The sequence below is a fragment of the Penicillium canescens genome (genome assembly GCF_028828765.1).
Source record: "Penicillium canescens strain IBT 15451 chromosome Unknown utg000005l_segment0_segment0, whole genome shotgun sequence".
NCBI classification, from domain to species: Eukaryota; Fungi; Ascomycota; class Eurotiomycetes; order Eurotiales; family Aspergillaceae; genus Penicillium; species Penicillium canescens.
The window spans coordinates 3,075,924-3,091,313 of NW_026703967.1; the positions used below are offsets into that span (position 1 = coordinate 3,075,924).

General features: G+C 46.9%; 9 protein-coding genes across 9 annotated transcripts; 2 read left to right on the forward strand and 7 right to left on the reverse strand.

Annotated features, from left to right (window-relative positions):
- Positions 1–82: 82 nt before the first annotated feature.
- N7446_008768 (uncharacterized protein) lies at positions 83–370 on the forward strand (the record flags this gene model as incomplete). Its single annotated transcript, XM_058517513.1, has 1 exon — positions 83–370. One exon carries the CDS (start codon positions 83–85, stop codon positions 368–370), a length of 288 nt encoding a protein of 95 aa, XP_058371159.1.
- Positions 371–736: 366 nt separating this feature from the next.
- Positions 737–2,161, reverse strand: N7446_008769 (TDT family transporter; the record flags this gene model as incomplete). The annotated part of the gene is made up of 5 exons (XM_058517514.1): positions 737–880; positions 936–1,221; positions 1,277–1,573; positions 1,621–1,989; positions 2,037–2,161. 5 exons carry the CDS (start codon positions 2,159–2,161, stop codon positions 737–739), a joined length of 1,221 nt encoding a protein of 406 aa, XP_058371160.1.
- A 789-nt stretch (positions 2,162–2,950) lies between these two features.
- On the forward strand, positions 2,951–4,179 carry N7446_008770 (NAD(P)-dependent alcohol dehydrogenase; the record flags this gene model as incomplete). The annotated part of the gene is made up of 3 exons (XM_058517515.1): positions 2,951–3,140; positions 3,198–3,979; positions 4,033–4,179. 3 exons carry the CDS (start codon positions 2,951–2,953, stop codon positions 4,177–4,179), a joined length of 1,119 nt encoding a protein of 372 aa, XP_058371161.1.
- Positions 4,180–4,416: 237 nt separating this feature from the next.
- On the reverse strand, positions 4,417–6,069 carry N7446_008771 (uncharacterized protein; the record flags this gene model as incomplete). The annotated part of the gene is made up of 2 exons (XM_058517516.1): positions 4,417–5,282; positions 5,346–6,069. 2 exons carry the CDS (start codon positions 6,067–6,069, stop codon positions 4,417–4,419), a joined length of 1,590 nt encoding a protein of 529 aa, XP_058371162.1.
- A 637-nt stretch (positions 6,070–6,706) lies between these two features.
- N7446_008772 (sugar phosphate isomerase/epimerase family protein) lies at positions 6,707–7,765 on the reverse strand (the record flags this gene model as incomplete). The annotated part of the gene is made up of 1 exon (XM_058517517.1): positions 6,707–7,765. One exon carries the CDS (start codon positions 7,763–7,765, stop codon positions 6,707–6,709), a length of 1,059 nt encoding a protein of 352 aa, XP_058371163.1.
- A 163-nt stretch (positions 7,766–7,928) lies between these two features.
- On the reverse strand, positions 7,929–9,104 carry N7446_008773 (polysaccharide deacetylase family protein). Its single transcript, XM_058517518.1, has 4 exons — positions 8,946–9,104; positions 8,310–8,887; positions 8,149–8,252; positions 7,929–8,096 (listed from the first exon to the last, which is right to left on the reverse strand). Exons 1-4 carry the CDS (start codon positions 9,049–9,051, stop codon positions 7,952–7,954), a joined length of 933 nt encoding a protein of 310 aa, XP_058371164.1. The 5' UTR covers positions 9,052–9,104; the 3' UTR covers positions 7,929–7,951.
- Positions 9,105–9,629: 525 nt separating this feature from the next.
- Positions 9,630–11,303, reverse strand: N7446_008774 (FMN-dependent alpha-hydroxy acid dehydrogenase; the record flags this gene model as incomplete). The annotated part of the gene is made up of 5 exons (XM_058517519.1): positions 9,630–9,752; positions 9,813–9,886; positions 9,950–11,111; positions 11,177–11,235; positions 11,285–11,303. 5 exons carry the CDS (start codon positions 11,301–11,303, stop codon positions 9,663–9,665), a joined length of 1,404 nt encoding a protein of 467 aa, XP_058371165.1. The 3' UTR covers positions 9,630–9,662.
- A 277-nt stretch (positions 11,304–11,580) lies between these two features.
- Positions 11,581–13,509, reverse strand: N7446_008775 (MFS transporter; the record flags this gene model as incomplete). Its single annotated transcript, XM_058517520.1, has 7 exons — positions 11,581–11,813; positions 11,870–12,157; positions 12,211–12,581; positions 12,633–12,779; positions 12,833–13,149; positions 13,209–13,260; positions 13,319–13,509. 7 exons carry the CDS (start codon positions 13,507–13,509, stop codon positions 11,581–11,583), a joined length of 1,599 nt encoding a protein of 532 aa, XP_058371166.1.
- Positions 13,510–13,935: 426 nt separating this feature from the next.
- On the reverse strand, positions 13,936–15,111 carry encD (Fe(2+)/2-oxoglutarate-dependent oxygenase encD; the record flags this gene model as incomplete). The annotated part of the gene is made up of 3 exons (XM_058517521.1): positions 13,936–14,312; positions 14,360–14,838; positions 14,886–15,111. 3 exons carry the CDS (start codon positions 15,109–15,111, stop codon positions 13,974–13,976), a joined length of 1,044 nt encoding a protein of 347 aa, XP_058371167.1. The 3' UTR covers positions 13,936–13,973.
- Between the last annotated feature and the right edge of the window lie 279 nt (positions 15,112–15,390).

Sequence of the window (15,390 nt, forward strand, 5' to 3'; positions counted from 1 at the left end):
GGAACACATGCAAGGGAACGAAAAATAGTTAAAAATTAACTCGGGGCCAAGTGGAATGTCAGACCATGCGACTTCTCCAGAGATGGCTGTCGTTCGCGCCAGCGCCGACAATTCTCGAGAATCGCCACCTAAGTCGCGCCGAGGCGTGTTTGTTGTTCCCCAGCTCAAGGCCACAAGACGACGAGGCAACAAGGCAGCGATTGAGACCCGTTCCCGAAAGGGGTTAGCGGCTACGGTGGCCGAGTCTTGCCGATCCGCGCAGTTCGAGAAAATGAGTCGGTCGCGCACTCCACGGGATTCAGGGGGAAACAAGCTGGGGGGATCCAAAGACCCAGCGCGAGAGGTCCCAACCTATTTACTGAAGGTCTAAGCAGATGGCCAAACACAGCAGCAGTAGATTGGAGATGAAGTGGATGACGCTGGGCTGGAATCCTCGATGGTAAAAAAAATAAAAAATAATAAAAAATAAAACGAAAAAACCAGGTGGAAAATCTCCACATCACGTGAGCCGATCGGGGGCCACTATAGATTAAGTGGAGATTTAAATTTCGATTTATTATTATTTGATTTATTTACTATTGTACAGGTGTATATTTGCAGTGTACTTTATATTGTACATCTTGCTCTCACTTACTTCTGTACCTGATTTTGTCCGGTTCTGTCTGGTTATGTTCCGCAATCCTTGCCAAAGTATACACGCATAGTGCTACCCCGAAAAGTCTCCCGAAACTATACGTCACGCTGCTTTGCTTGCATCCTTGTCTTCTTCGATCCGAAGATCGGCCAAACAGGGTGCGAAAAAGAGCTTTCCTGAAACGGTTCCTTTCAAGGTCCCGAGACTAACGATGACCCACAAAACAACCACAAAGAGGGAGAGGATCTGCCTTCGTTAGCTTATATAAATCCTGCACTGCATCTGAGGAAATGCATCATACCGTGCCGAGGATATCGAAGAAGTTGGATGGAAGTTCGCTGCCCATCTGGCACGTACTAGTAGCGAATACCCCCAGTGGGAATGTAAAACCCCACCATCCAATGTTGAAAGGGAATTTCTTGTTGTGAGCGATCGAGGCAATAGCAAAGAAGAGCCAGACCAACCCAAATGACCACATTATCAGTGCAACCAAGAATCCCAGGGTGTAGAAGGTAGGACCGGATGCCTCCTGGAGGGTATGAGTTTTGGGAAAGATCTCTTGAGCACATTGTCCCAGTTTCATCGCCCTATGCAATGGTCAGCGTTTCATATGAAACCCACTTGATATAGACTTTTACTCACCCATATCCACCTTGTCCTAATGGGCCCAGTGGAAGGAAGACGCTGACAATAACAGCTTTGGGCGGCAGTTTGTAGAGCACGAGACGTTGGAGGTAAATCACCATGACCATCAACGCAAGGGGAAGCCCTATACCCCACAGTACATAACTGGTGATCACTGTCCATAGTGCATGTTGAGGATTGGGAAGTACCTCAGCCACAATGGCGCCCGACGAAGCGGCGACAATGCAGCTGACGATGGGAAGAAGCCAGACAGCAGTCATAGAGGACAAGTGCGTCTCGCCACCATTGGCCATTCTAAACGAATTAGTAGCTGAGATAAACACACGCTTGAACGACCTCACAGAATAAACGGCAGAGAAAGAGCGGTCATAACTGAGACGACCGCGTCGAAAATCCACAGTCCCCACGCGAAATATCGAGCCCAGTCACCCCACACAGGGACACAGACTAGACAGAACATATTGATAATGGTGGCAAGTCCCATGGGGAACGTGCCTATGAACATGGACTGTACCGGATGCTTGATCATAGCCAGGAAGATCTCCGGATACAAGGTATATCGGAGGATGGAAATGATACTTCCAGTGATAAATAGAAGCACATTTAGGGCAAATATCACAACGGAAATCCAATATAGCCAGATCCCATTGTAGGGCAGGTTGTGCAAGAGGAGAGACACGATCCCCGTGCCCATGGTCACTGAGAACCATCTGAATATGTTAACAAGAAGAAATATATGTCGATTGATCGTACTTACGATGGTGTGAAGTTGCGGACGACTCTCCTCCATCCGTGATCGTATTTCGTGGGTTGCATCCTTGCGTTCCTGCATGGAGGTTCGGTGGCGTTAGTTGCTTGGGAAGGAGACACCTTGGGTGCCATTTTGAAGCCGTTTCCCGTAGTATTTTTTCCTCAGCAAGTCAGCTACCAATGATATGTGATCTGAACTTGGCAAATTTTCCAGATTCCTCGAAACTTGCGTGAGTCAAGCATGACTCGGGAACTTCGGCCGAGATGACTGAACTTTCGCAGCCACTTGACTCCACATTTCATTGCCATTTTGAGACAACAGTTGACGTTTATATCTTTACTTTGATATGTGTTGTCTTCTTGTACTTTTTGTACGGGAGTTATTTTTTACAAAGAGACAAAAATTTTGCGAAGACATATTTTGTAGAAATATATATTTCTGGTTTCCGTTGTATGATATCATCAGCTCGAGGAAAGCCCTTGACCTCTACAAATCCCCAAGAGGTTATAAATAAAACGTAAACTGAGGGTACTAGCCATTGGACTTAATTCCCCGCTCCAGATAGAACTGAATAGCTTTTATACCCTAGGTCGACGATAATGGATCTGCAGTGAACGACAAGTCCTAATCAGCCTGGCAGCCATCATGTCGGATATATCTACTCTAGTTCAAGCAATCAAACCCAATAAAGTGCTGTAGTTTCAACCAAATACCTCGGGGGGTATATGCGATCCCATAGTTCAACTAAATCCATCGGAAGTCAGCAATCCGATCGGAACACCGATCGGATGTAGAGCCTTAATTCCCGGGTGTGGAGAGCCGTAATTCCGGGAAATTTGACGCAGTTAAGAGTAGGAGATAAAAGAAGTGCTTGTTAAAAATTTAAAGCTTCTCCTCGACAACACTTCTATATTTGCATAATGTCCACTACTAGTGCATTGGTCGTTCAATCCGCCGGGGCTGAGCCCCAGCTCACTACTGTCGCGCTGGATTCGCTTCAGGCCAACGAGTTGAAGGTCCAGATGCATGCTACAGGTGTTTGTCATACCGACTTGGCTTGTATGGCGGGTCATCTGCCTGTTCAATTTCCCAATGTATTTGGTCATGAAGGTTTGTGATGTTGTTGGATCATTCAAAACGCTTGAATATTAATGTTTAGCATTGTAGGCGCAGGTATCGTCCTGGAGACGGGCAGTGGCATTACAGATATTCAAGTTGGCGATAAGGTTCTACTCAGTTACAACTTCTGTGGTGAATGCGCCCAATGCAATTCAGAATTTCCTGCATACTGTGAAAAAGTTCTGCAGTTGAATTTTGGAGGAAAGCGATTAGATGGATCGAGTGCCCTCCGTCTATCAAATGACCCAGGCCAGGAAGTATTCTCCAACTTCTTTGGTCAGAGCTCGTTCTCGCAAGTCGCTGTTGTTAGCATGTCTTCGGCTGTTCGAGTTCCACCAAACGCGAATCTCGAACTATTCGCCCCGCTCGGATGTGGGATGCAAACTGGAGCCGGGGCAATTCTAAACACGCTGAATGTGAAGCCTGGAAGCTCAGTAGCGGTCTTTGGAACTGGATGTGTTGGCCTCAGTGCGGTTATGGCTGCTAAAATTCGGGGTGCTCGGATTATCGTCGCTGTGGATATTCAACCTGAGCGACTGGATTTGGCTCGGGAGTTGGGTGCTACTCATGCCTTCCGAGGAGACGACCCCTCTATCCGAAAGCTGATCATGGATCTTTGTGGGTCATCGCTTGGTGTGGACTTTGCGGTTGATTGTTCTGGTGCTATCCCTGTCATTGAGAATATGATCGCTACTCTTGGTATTCGTGGAAAAGCTGCTAGTGTTGGGGCTCCTGCTCCGGGGAAAAAGGTTGAGGTGGAGGTTTTCTCGCATCTGACCATGGGCCGTCAATATATTGGTTGTCATCAAGGTGACAGTATTTCGACAAAGGTATGTTTTCTGCCATCTAGCTTAGCACGGTGTGTACTAACAGAGTGAAAAAGACTATTCCTTATCTGATGGAACAACATGCCCAAGGTAACTTCCCTTTGGAAAGGTTGATCAAGGTTTACAAATCCAAAGAATTTTTGCAAGCCTTTCAAGATATGAAGGACGGCAAAGTCTTGAAGCCTGTTCTCAAGTGGATATGAAGTGCAAGATAAACCACAGAAAATCATACAATGTTTAATAGCCATTTTACTGGATCCCCGAAACACCTAAGGAGGAGATGTGAAAAAATATATGTACTTGTAATTACCATAGAAGACAGATGGATATACCTATCTGTATAGGCCTCATATGAGGCCCAGCATCTAAAAGCACATGTCAAATATATACTGGATAGAAAGTAAACAAGCATTTCTCCTTGGTATCACCGCTACAATAGCCTATTTACAGACGAAGGAAGAAGCCTTATTAGGGTTACCACCGACAAAAGTCATAACCTTTGGCCAAGGACACAAGCCAGCAGTACGCAATGGCAGCTGCGCATCCCCAGTAGCGGAAGGCGTGGCAATAGCCTTGAGAGTCTCAGGTGCGATACCCTTCTCAACCCAGTCCATTAAAGCCTTCATACTTTCGCCAGGATACCAACCAGGTCCACCCCTGCATTGCTCCACACCCGGGGCAGGGAAGAATCGGTAGAAATCATGGGCCTTGGGGTCATGTTCCAAGACCTGGCGGTAGTAATGTTCGGTGCCGTTGAAAAAGATGAGCTGGTCCTTCATGCCGTGCCAGGTGATCATCTTTCCCCCAGCGTTCTTGAATCGTGTGAGATCGGGATCGCGGGTTCCGATGGCTGAGGCATACTCGTTCACTGATTGGCGGAACAATGTGTCGAATTCTTCATAGCCGATGGTGGACACATCGAAGGAGGTGTTCTTCTGAAGGAATAATTTTATCCAGTCTGAGGAGATAGTGAAGGGAAGGGATTCGCAGTCCGTGAGAGACATGCAGTTTGTTCCGCCGAGGTAGGTGAGGGGAGATTCATAGGGAAGCCCGTACCAAAGGGCAGATCCATCTGAGGCCTTCGCACCGGCCCAAATGGCAGCCGCAATTTGGGCGGCCTTCTTGGAGATCTTGATGGTGCCGTTGGGAGATGTGCAGTTGACAGTTTTGCCAACTACGGTCAGGGGGTCGAAATGACATAGTCCCTCCATGGAAATGATGCCGTCTTTAACACCGTCTAGCTCGTCACAAGCGCTGATCGCACTTTGAGTGAGAGCATCCATTTCACATGATGAGGGATAGTAGTCTATTTACACTAGTCAGCAAAATCTGATGAAAGACCCTATGTGAGAGAAGTTGAGAAGCTCACCAAGTTCCTTCATCATCACCTGGGGCCAGTACTCAGCAGGGATGAATTTGTCCCAGTTAATAGCAGGAGCTCCAGCCAGGATACCGTCATACTGAGTAGGGTATCTCTGGGCCATCATATGTCCCTGTCTGCCTCCAGTTGAACATCCGTTCCAGTACGAATACTTGGCCGGGTGGCCATAGAACATCTTGATAGCAGCCTTGCCCAATGAGGCAGCATCATCAAGTGCAACGGAAGAGAAATCGTTGAGATTAGGCCAGTTGACATTGCCCTCACTGGCCAGAGCCCAAGACTCGGTAGTCGCGGATTCGCCGTGTCCACCGTCTGTGGATGCAGCGGCAAACCCTTCGAATGCGGCTTGGCTGTTATGGACCAATTCGCCGGTGGTGTAACCGCCACCGCCCATGCCTGCGAAGCGTCCATTCCAGGAATCTAGGGGCAAGGAGATCCACGTGGTGACGTTGTCGTTCCAACCCGGGTGGGTATAGTTGACGGTCAGCTGACAGACTGCTACAGTGCCGTTCTTGGGGACTCTGTAGACATTGAGCAGATCAGAGGTGGATGGCCAAGCGACATTCTTAGAGGTGACATCAACAGAGGAGACCTTGATGTTGGGAAGGTCGAGGGAGGAAAAGGTTTCCGCGGTGCAGGACTTGGTGCTGGCGGCTGCTGCAGCTACACCAAGCTGGGCCACAGCTAGGCAGTACGCGAAACTTGAGATCATCTTGGGGAGGTAAAGATGAAAGATCGAAAGACCCACAGGGAGAAGCTCCTCTTTTAGATCTGGTTCATGGGCTGAATTTTTCAGTGCCCTTATCCGTGGCTCCGAGGATCGACAAAAGATATCCCCAAAAGAGGTAGCTTGTTTGAATAGCTGTGGAGTTTACTATTTGCTATTTGTAAGAAAGGAGAGAAAGGATTTCGCCGTAATAGCGGGGAAGTGAGCTTCGTTTTATATACAATGCAGGGGCGTTTTATGGTTTACTTCCGAAATCGGATAGCGTGTCCGGGGTACATATAAACACGGGGTATCGGGTTAGAGTATCGGCATCTAGCTATGCATAATGTCAGCAAGGGAATGCTGTTGACTGGGGATGACATCAGCTAAGACCCAATACGACACGGGCAGTTGCAGAGATTTGCCGAAGCTTTGCCGGCCTCCTTTTCTCACCGAATTGGGGCATGATCGGCCTCGGGAGATTGATGTGGGGCGATCTCTATATGAACTCCTGGGGATCGGCTGGAGCAGCTTGCATACAGATTCAAGATCCCACAAATTGTTGATATATTGCGATCTTAGAACTGATCTAGATTCCTATAGTTATGAAATGTATTGAGAAATGCTTCATTTGAAGCTCGCTCTACAAACCAAGCAAATTATCAATGGCTTTTTGGTCAACAGGAGCTTTCGCGAAATCATCAAACGAACCTTTAGAGAGAACTGGAATGAAAGACTTCATAATAGCAGCGCCCTCTGCAGCACACACATGTTTATCTTTAAATGGACACTCCGACTCCAGAACGGCCCACCCGCCATAGCCATACTGCATGAGCTTTCCAAATATACCCTTGAAATCAACTTGACCATCACCGAGGGCTCTGAATCTTCCAGCTCGCTGTGTCCAGTCTGAAAAGCCCCCATAGACACCCTGTCGGCCATCTGGTCGGAACTCGGCATCTTTCACGTGGAATGCTTTGATCCGGTCGTGATAAATGTCGATGAAAGAGAGATAGTCCAAGCACTGGACTACAAAGTGGCTAGGATCGTAGAGAATGCACGCCCTTGGATGGTGATCCACAGCTTCCAAGAATCGTTCGAAGGAGATACCATCATGCAGGTCTTCGCCGGGGTGGATTTCATAGCAGAGATCAACACCGCATTCATCGAAAACATCAAGAATCGGTTTCCAGCGAGCAGCTAGCTCTTTGAATGCCTTTTCTACCAGGCCAACAGGTCGTTGGGGCCAGGGGTAGAAGTAAGGCCAGGCAAGTGCGCCGGAGAAAGTAGCATGTGCTTTCAAATTGAGGTTCTTCGACGCTTTAGCGGCCAGACAGACAATTTCAGTTGCCCATTCCTGTCTAGCTTTGGGATTCTTGTGCAAGTGTGCCGGTGCAAATCCATCGAAAAGGGCGTCATAGGCAGGATGCACGGCAATGAGTTGACCGTGGAGGTGGGAAGATAGCTCTGTCAACTGAATTCCGTGGTTTGTAAAGACAGCTTGAATTGAATTGCAATAGTCCAGGTCTGTGGCGGCTCGTTTAATGTCGATGAGTCGTGGATCTATGGGTAGTTGAATCCCTTGGTAGCCGTTATTGGACACCCATTGGCATATCCCATCTAACGAATTGAATGGAGGATCGTCGGCGAGATACTGAGCGACGAAGATAGCCGGCCCTTTGATATCTGATAGTCTTGTCATGGCTAGGAATTGTGTATTTCCTGTCGAAGCGAGTGGTAGAAGAGGTGGATATGTCATCGCGGGGTTTACGCAGGGGAGCAAATATTATCCGATAGGGTCGCGATTTACCACATCCGAAGTACAGCAGACTCGAGACAATCAATATAATAAAACATTTGATTTATTCCTTTATAAAAAAGAACTTAACTATGATTTCTCTTTGGCTATAGCTCCCGGAGCAGACGGCATCAATGCGCCTGCAGGAGGCTTGTTTTTGCTCTTGAACTCGTCGCTCATTTGCTCGAATGTTACCCATTCCACTCCTTCATGTTGGTTAATATACTCGATGATCCTATATAGGTATCATTAATATGACCACAGAGAAATCTGCTGTCATGACTCACCTTTCATGCATGAGCAACACATGAGGCCGACCAGAGACATCAGGATGGATTGTCATTGGGAACACAAACTCATCATATTCTCGATAGAAGTAGTCAAAGTGGTCCTGCATACATAGACTAGTCAGTCTCAATACCATATGAAAAAGGATATAAAAACCGACCTTCCAGATATCTTCAACGTCGCGGGGATTCACCCAGCCATGACTATTGGCCGAGTTCTTGATAAACATCATCGGAGGTAGATCATCGATGTACCAACTGCCAGGTATTTCAACGAGACCAGTGGTATTTCCTCTGACGAGGGGCTTCATCCATGTCTCTGCCTTCTGGTTGTAGTCAATCTTCGTCCAGGTATCTCCAGTCCGCAGCCAGTACATCTGGCAATCTTCATGCGACATGGAATGATCATACTCGATTCCATATGCTAACAGAAGATCGACCATCTCAGCACTGCTCTCCCACCACGGTGCGACGATGCCTCGTGGAGGCTTTCCACAGAAATCGGTCAACAAATTGTAGGTTTTATCGAGGATGTCGCGCTGTTGCTCAACTGACAGACTGGATGGATTCTCGTGTGTATAGCCGTGTAGACCAATCTCGTGCCCTGCGTCGCGAACCATTGCACACTCTTCTGGGAAGGTCTCGAGGGAGTGGCCTGGGATGAACCATGTAGCCTTGATTCCGTACTTTTCCAATAGCTTGAGCACTCGTGGTGTGCCAATGTGCCCTGCCCAGAGACCTGCAATTGTTCATATTGATTAGAATTGGGTTGTAATTGGAACTTGAGAGAGTGATACCTCGACTAATGTCACTGACACTGTCCTCGCCTCCGTATGAGCCTAGCCATCCTGATACTGCGTCAATGTCAATGCCATAGCCAACCAAAACACGCTTCTTGCCCATATTGGTTGATTGATCGGGTAGTATGTAAAATAAGGACTGGTAAGAAATTCCAAGGAGCAAAATGGCAGGAGAAAAGAGACCTTCCTCCGAATATTTATGAGAGCTCCCCCACCTCTCGTCAAAGACGCCTTCGCCAACAAAGGTGGGGGTTGCTTCTTCCCCTACTCTCCAATTTTCAAATAATTGAAACGAAGAAGATATGGGTTGCGGATTTTGACTTACGAAAATGAGATTGATATCTCTGAAAAATTGATGCGTTGCTATGTTGCGATTGAGAGATTCATCTGTACTCATCTTTTACTTCATTTTTGACTTCGCCCAGCTACACCTCTTTTTCTTTTTCGTTTTTCCTTTTTTTCCTTTTTTTTTTTTTTTTTTTTTCTTTTGGCTGAAAAGTAAGGATGTTGTCATTGCTAAGAACTTAGGCCCTGCATAGAGCTTTTAATATGACGAGAATGTGAGTCTAAAATTGAGACCAAGGAATATCGACTGGCTGTGCTATTGTCAAATACACTGATTTTATTTAACCCCTAAGAAAAGCCCCTGTAGTATCTGCTCTAAGATCAATAATTTAATATCGATTGTATGACGAATGCACAGATTTCGAGGATTCAAAGCTTTCCCTTCATCACAACGGTGCCTCCAGCGTCAAGATATTCCGTCCCGCCGTAGATGTCTCGCTGCAACCTGCTTGTGTTAACCTTCAAGAAGAGTATTAGCAATCCTTACACAATATATGTAGCAAAGAATATTCGTCTCACAAGATGGGGATGAAGATCCTCCACTGTTTTGGCACCAAGTAGACGCATGCATGTTTTCATCTCTTCGGATAAAACTAAACATTAAATTTTTCGCGTTAGTAAGAAACATTTGAAGCTTAAAAGGGGATGTGACTGACTCTGCAAAGTTCGTTCAACCCCCTCTACACCACCAGCTGCGAGTCCCCAAAGCGCAGGCCGACCAATACCAACAGCCTTAGCACCCAAACACATTGCCTTTACGGCGTCTGTGCCTCGGCGTATTCCACCATCAATCCAAACCTCCAGCTTGTCAAATACAACTGGGCAATATCTCCGTATCTCAAGAAGAGTGTGCACAGCAGGAGGCGCTGTATCCAGCGATCGTCCACCGTGGTTCGATAGCACAATAGCCTTGACCAATGGTGTATATTGTGCCGCCAGGAGTGCATCCTCGTGCGTTTGAATTCCCTTTAGGATAATGGGCTTTTTCGTATGTTCTGAGAGCCATTGAAGCGTCTCTGTCCAAGTAAGGGATGGATCGGTCCCAGCAAAAAGCTGAGTGCTTACACTCCCAGCCGAATGGGATTGGATATTGATTCTCTCGTCATCTTCTCTTTTGCCGGAGACCGGTGCGTCGAGAGTCAAAACGACAAATTTGATTTGGTCCAAGCGATTTATGCGGGCTAGCATGTCTTCGCTTAATTTCCGGTTCAGCTGGACATAGAGCTGCCATCCGAATACTTGGGTTGCTGGTGCATCGGCAACGATTTTCTCCGGAGAAAGAGAGGAATTGTTGGCAATAATCTGGAGACAGCCAAAAGACTTGCATCCCTCGGCAATCCCTTTCTCGCCTGCTGGATGTCCTAGCCGTGCCATCGCAGTTGGACTGATGAATATTGGGAGGCCAACTTTATTGCCCAAAAGGATCGTTCCCAATTCGCATGTTCGGCAATCGACGAAGATTCTCGGTCGAAATAGGATCGAGCGATAAGATTCAGTGTTTAGAGACTTCGTGATCTTGTCGTCTGCCGCTGAGTAGTAGTATGCCCATGCCTTCTTATTGATGACCTGGGTGGCCGCCTCTTCAATCTCGTTCAAGTTTAGCAAGGAAGACATAGACACCTCGGCTTTCGGTGTGGGTTCAGAATCAGCCACATGATTAGAGACCTCCTGTGGCTCTACAGGACCCAGATGTGTTGATTCAATGTCTTTCAAAGTTTCAGGAGGATGAATTAGGTCAAAGTCCTCAGTAGCATCGCGTCCTGCAAATCGTAGGATTGCCTGCGCTCCGCCAGGATGATTGCCAAGGAAATCTGTAACCTAGTTGGTGTTAATATAAAGCTGATAAAATCTGAAAGAGTTGATCGTTGGTTGGAGTTTCGTACATCGTAGACATTTCCATATAGGATCACCCAGCAACTCCCATCGCTGTTATGCTTAGAGACTAATAATATGAGCTAGATGATAGTTATTTTGGGAGTGTTGACGCTTACCTTCAGATTGGGTAATCATGGTGATTGGTTTTTCAGGTGAGAAGGGTTGAGTCCCTTCGACGTAATATCTCCCATCGCTTGGAAGCATATTCCACGCCCCCACCTTCATAGCATGGTACTTATTTGCAGTTCTAGTTGTAGCTTCTTCGAAATCTATCTACCCCCATCTTTGTGACGAGCAACGGGATCCACACCGCAATATAATGAGCGAACAAAATTAATGGTAATTCAAAGTATATCATTCAATTCACTATAGTACCTATATTCCGACTCCGGCCTTCTCACTTCCTTATCAATTACAATGCGTCATGTCCGTAGGTCTCAAACGGCAGGCCCAAACAGAAGACCCCCACAGCAACCCACAGTGCAGCACTCGCATAGATTGGAGCACTTGTAAATCCGGTCTGTGAGGATATGAGACTAGCAACAAGTCCACCCAAGCGAAGGAGGGCTGCGGCAGTTCCGGCGCCAGTGCCACGATGGGGGGCTGGGAATGTCTCGGGCGTAAATGCGTACATGATAGCATATTCTAAACGTAAAAATTAGCAACTGTCAGATTCATGAATGGAAATTGGTTATGCTTACCAAAGTTACCCAAAAGGCTGGTAATACAAGAAAAGGCCAAATCGGCAGCTGGACTATTGACACCCACATATGCGAAGAGGAAGACGGCAGTTACAACAGCAGAGATTCCCATCATCCAACGTCTTCCGAGGCGAGTATTGACCGATACTGCAGCGGACAGTGGACCGACAATACCGACTGCTGATGTAATGCAGTAGTTACGATATGTGAGGTAGAGAGATGAGTTCTCTGTAAACTTGGTTGCTAGATAGGATGGCAAGAAGGCAAAGAAGAGTGGGTATGCAATTCCTAATATGTATCAGCATAAGTGCCATGACCTGGATAGTTAAAGCACAACTCACCAACAGTCAGCCAGATTACCCAGATGATTATTGTTTGTCGGCCGAGTTTTCGAGTAGCAAATAATGCTCGGTAATGCTCGCCCCTGAAGGCCTGCATGTTCTCTTTAACGATCTCTTTCGTGGTCATGCGATGTGTTTCCCCCTCTTCATGGAGTGGTGTTCCCGTTCGAATATCGATATCCCGGAGCATTGCGATTGTTAAGGGTTCTGGTTTTCCATTTTGTCTTGCGACGTAGTTGACGGCGTCTACCGCTTCTTGATCCCTTCCTTGAGAGAGAAGATATCTTGGAGTTTCGGGTAACTTGAAAACGAAGATACGAACAAATGTGAATGTGAGGGCTAGGCCGCCGAGGGTAATAAGGGTATATCTCCTATTGATGTGTGTTAACGAGGAACATGTGTGTTATTGGGAAAGCTCCTACCATCCCATATTCTGGCCGCGGGAACAAGTTTCGGGTGTAGCATCGGTCGGGCAGCTGAAGTTTGCCAGGAAGACCCAAGCGATTAACGAGACAATCAATTGACTCAGGTTCCACCATGCAGACAGAGCCGTGAGGAGATACTGATGACTTGTAGAGGTTAGAAAGCCGAAATAAGATGTCTCAAGATCGATGTCACTTACCTTCCAGGAACAAATTCTAAGAAGATCATTGAATCAACCGGTACGTTTCCACCGGCAGCTGTTCCAATGACAGCCCAAAGAGCACTAAAGGCAACAAAGTTCATCGATCCGGCAGCGGCACAGAGGAATACTCCAGCAATAAGCAGAGTGCAGTTGAATGCCGGCTTGCGACCCATCAAATCGCTGGAAAGGCCCCAAAAGGAGGCACCAAGAATGAGTCCAACATAGTAGGCCACAGAGCTGTAACTGACTTGTACTATGTCGGAGAATTCTTGTTTGATGGGCGGTTGAACACTTCCGATGCCTTGCGACGCAAACTGTTGCAGATAACATCAGCCTAAGAAGCGAGAAAAACAGAGAAAGGGATTGATCATACGTTGTCGACAATCCATCCAAATCCAGTCACCACGAAGAGTTTCCATTGAAACCTGGGACTGTCAGCATTTACCGGTCATAGCTTGATTGGAAGAGATATTATGTGCGTACCATCCCATACCAATCTCCTCCATGCATTTACCAACCAACTCAGACTTCAGACGATATGACTGCGTGGTAGAAGAGCCATAGAAATTCTCAACCTCCAAGTCATCGATCGTAGTCATTTTCCCAGCACCATAGTCTGAGCTTTGATTCTGCTCTGGTTGAGCAGGTTTCTCTTTGACTTGAATGTCATCCATGGCGAATGTGAATTCTTGCTATGGAGATTGAGTAATTTCTGCTCATCGCAAGCATGATATGCCTTGAACAGTGTTCGCTTTTAGGGCTTTGTGTTAGACTTGCCCAACTTCTGATTGGTTATAGCTATCTAACGTTTGATCTGATAGAGGCAAGACTTTGGGGAAAGATTACTAGTGCCAAGGGTGGGATGGACGATGTGCCATCCCACTTTTGATAAATCTGGGGGATATGCAGGGATAGCTCTAGGTAAATGTATTATATCACACCAGCAATGGAACCCGATTGGGCAATGGAAATGCATCTATCATGTCCAAACAGCTTACCTAAGTTTATATAAATTTGCACGTGATGAATGAAGGTAGAACCAATGTAAACGTTCAATTGATGATATGACCAAACTTATTGCAAAACATTGACATGAATGTGCGATTTCCAATTTAGTTACAAAGCTAAAAATAAATTCCTAGGCTTCTACTGCAGCCAGAGCTGGCAGTGGCTCCGGTTTCTTGTTCTCCATTTCCTTCTTGTATTTTTCTGCCCGGCCATAGCTCTCCCTGTAAGAGGCTGTAACCATGTCCTGCACAGTAATTGGTCCATATTTGGCCGGCTCCCCTTCTTCACGACAGTTGGGCAAACATTCGCAAATATAATCTGGGTTTCCACTGAAAAAGAATGGAATAGAATATCTCTCCCGGCCAGATTTGTTGATGACCCGATGAGTGTTGGATTTGTACTTGTCATTCGCCATGCGCATGAAGAGATTGCCCAGATTTACCACATAAGCTCCTGGAACGGGTTTCACCTATCCATTGTTAGCTGGTTTTGAGATGTATGGTCGTTGGAGCCCACATCTAGCCATTGTCCAGTTGGCGCATCCAGTACTTGCAACCCGTCCACCTCATCTTGTAACAAGAGGGTAATGCATCCGAAGTCGGTATGTGCTCCAATTCCACGGTTTAATTTTTCATCGGTATCCTGCGGCTGAGCTGGATAGTGCAGGTATCGCATCGTAGCGACGGCGCCATCAGTGAGGGGATCGAAGAATGTTGACTCCACTCCCAATGTTTGCGCGAGCACTCCTAAAACATCTTTCGCCAATTCGAATACTGCGTGGTAGTATTCCATGGTTGTTTCCTGAAATTCCTCTCTCTCCGGCAAAGTTGGGGGCCATTGGTTGGGACCACTGTTCAATTTCTTCTCGAGGTAATATGGGTGGTCTCTGGGGATTTCTTCGCCGATATATAGGCCTTCTTTGAGCTCGGGGCCGGTGCCTACTTCGAGCATTTGCGATCGTAGGAGCTCGTAGCCTCTGTTGAAAGAATTGTGATCTATACAGTCAGACATTTTCGTTAATTTCAATCAAATAAACGCTTACTCTTGTCAATCTTCAGTTTCTCCTCCAGAGGAAGATCGAAAAAGCGCCTAGAACAATCCATCACGCGGCGCTGCAAGTCCAGCGGCACGCGGTGGCCAGTAATCTGGAAAAAACCATTGTAGTGGCAACACTTGCGCACTTCCTCAATCAACTTCGACTTTGCTTCGCTGTCTCCTCCATAGAAAGGAGAAAAATCCAGAATTGGTGGGGCGGCGGGGAGAGACATCGCAACTATACAGATGGTAGAGGAGTGTAGCTTCTCCTTCCCTTCGAGGAATTGATTTCGCTCGAATATATTCCCCAGTACTCATTCTAGACTACCCCAGCCGCCCTCAATTTCGCAAAGAACTCCGACATCTCGACGCCACTTAATGTTCTTGGATGTGTTACGAATGGGGGCGGTGTTGAGGTGTCAAAGATGGGGGCTAACGAATCGTCCCGTCCCGATAAGGGTGCGGGGGGTGTTAGGGGAATGGAAGACTGAAGATGATCCTTTCTATCTACA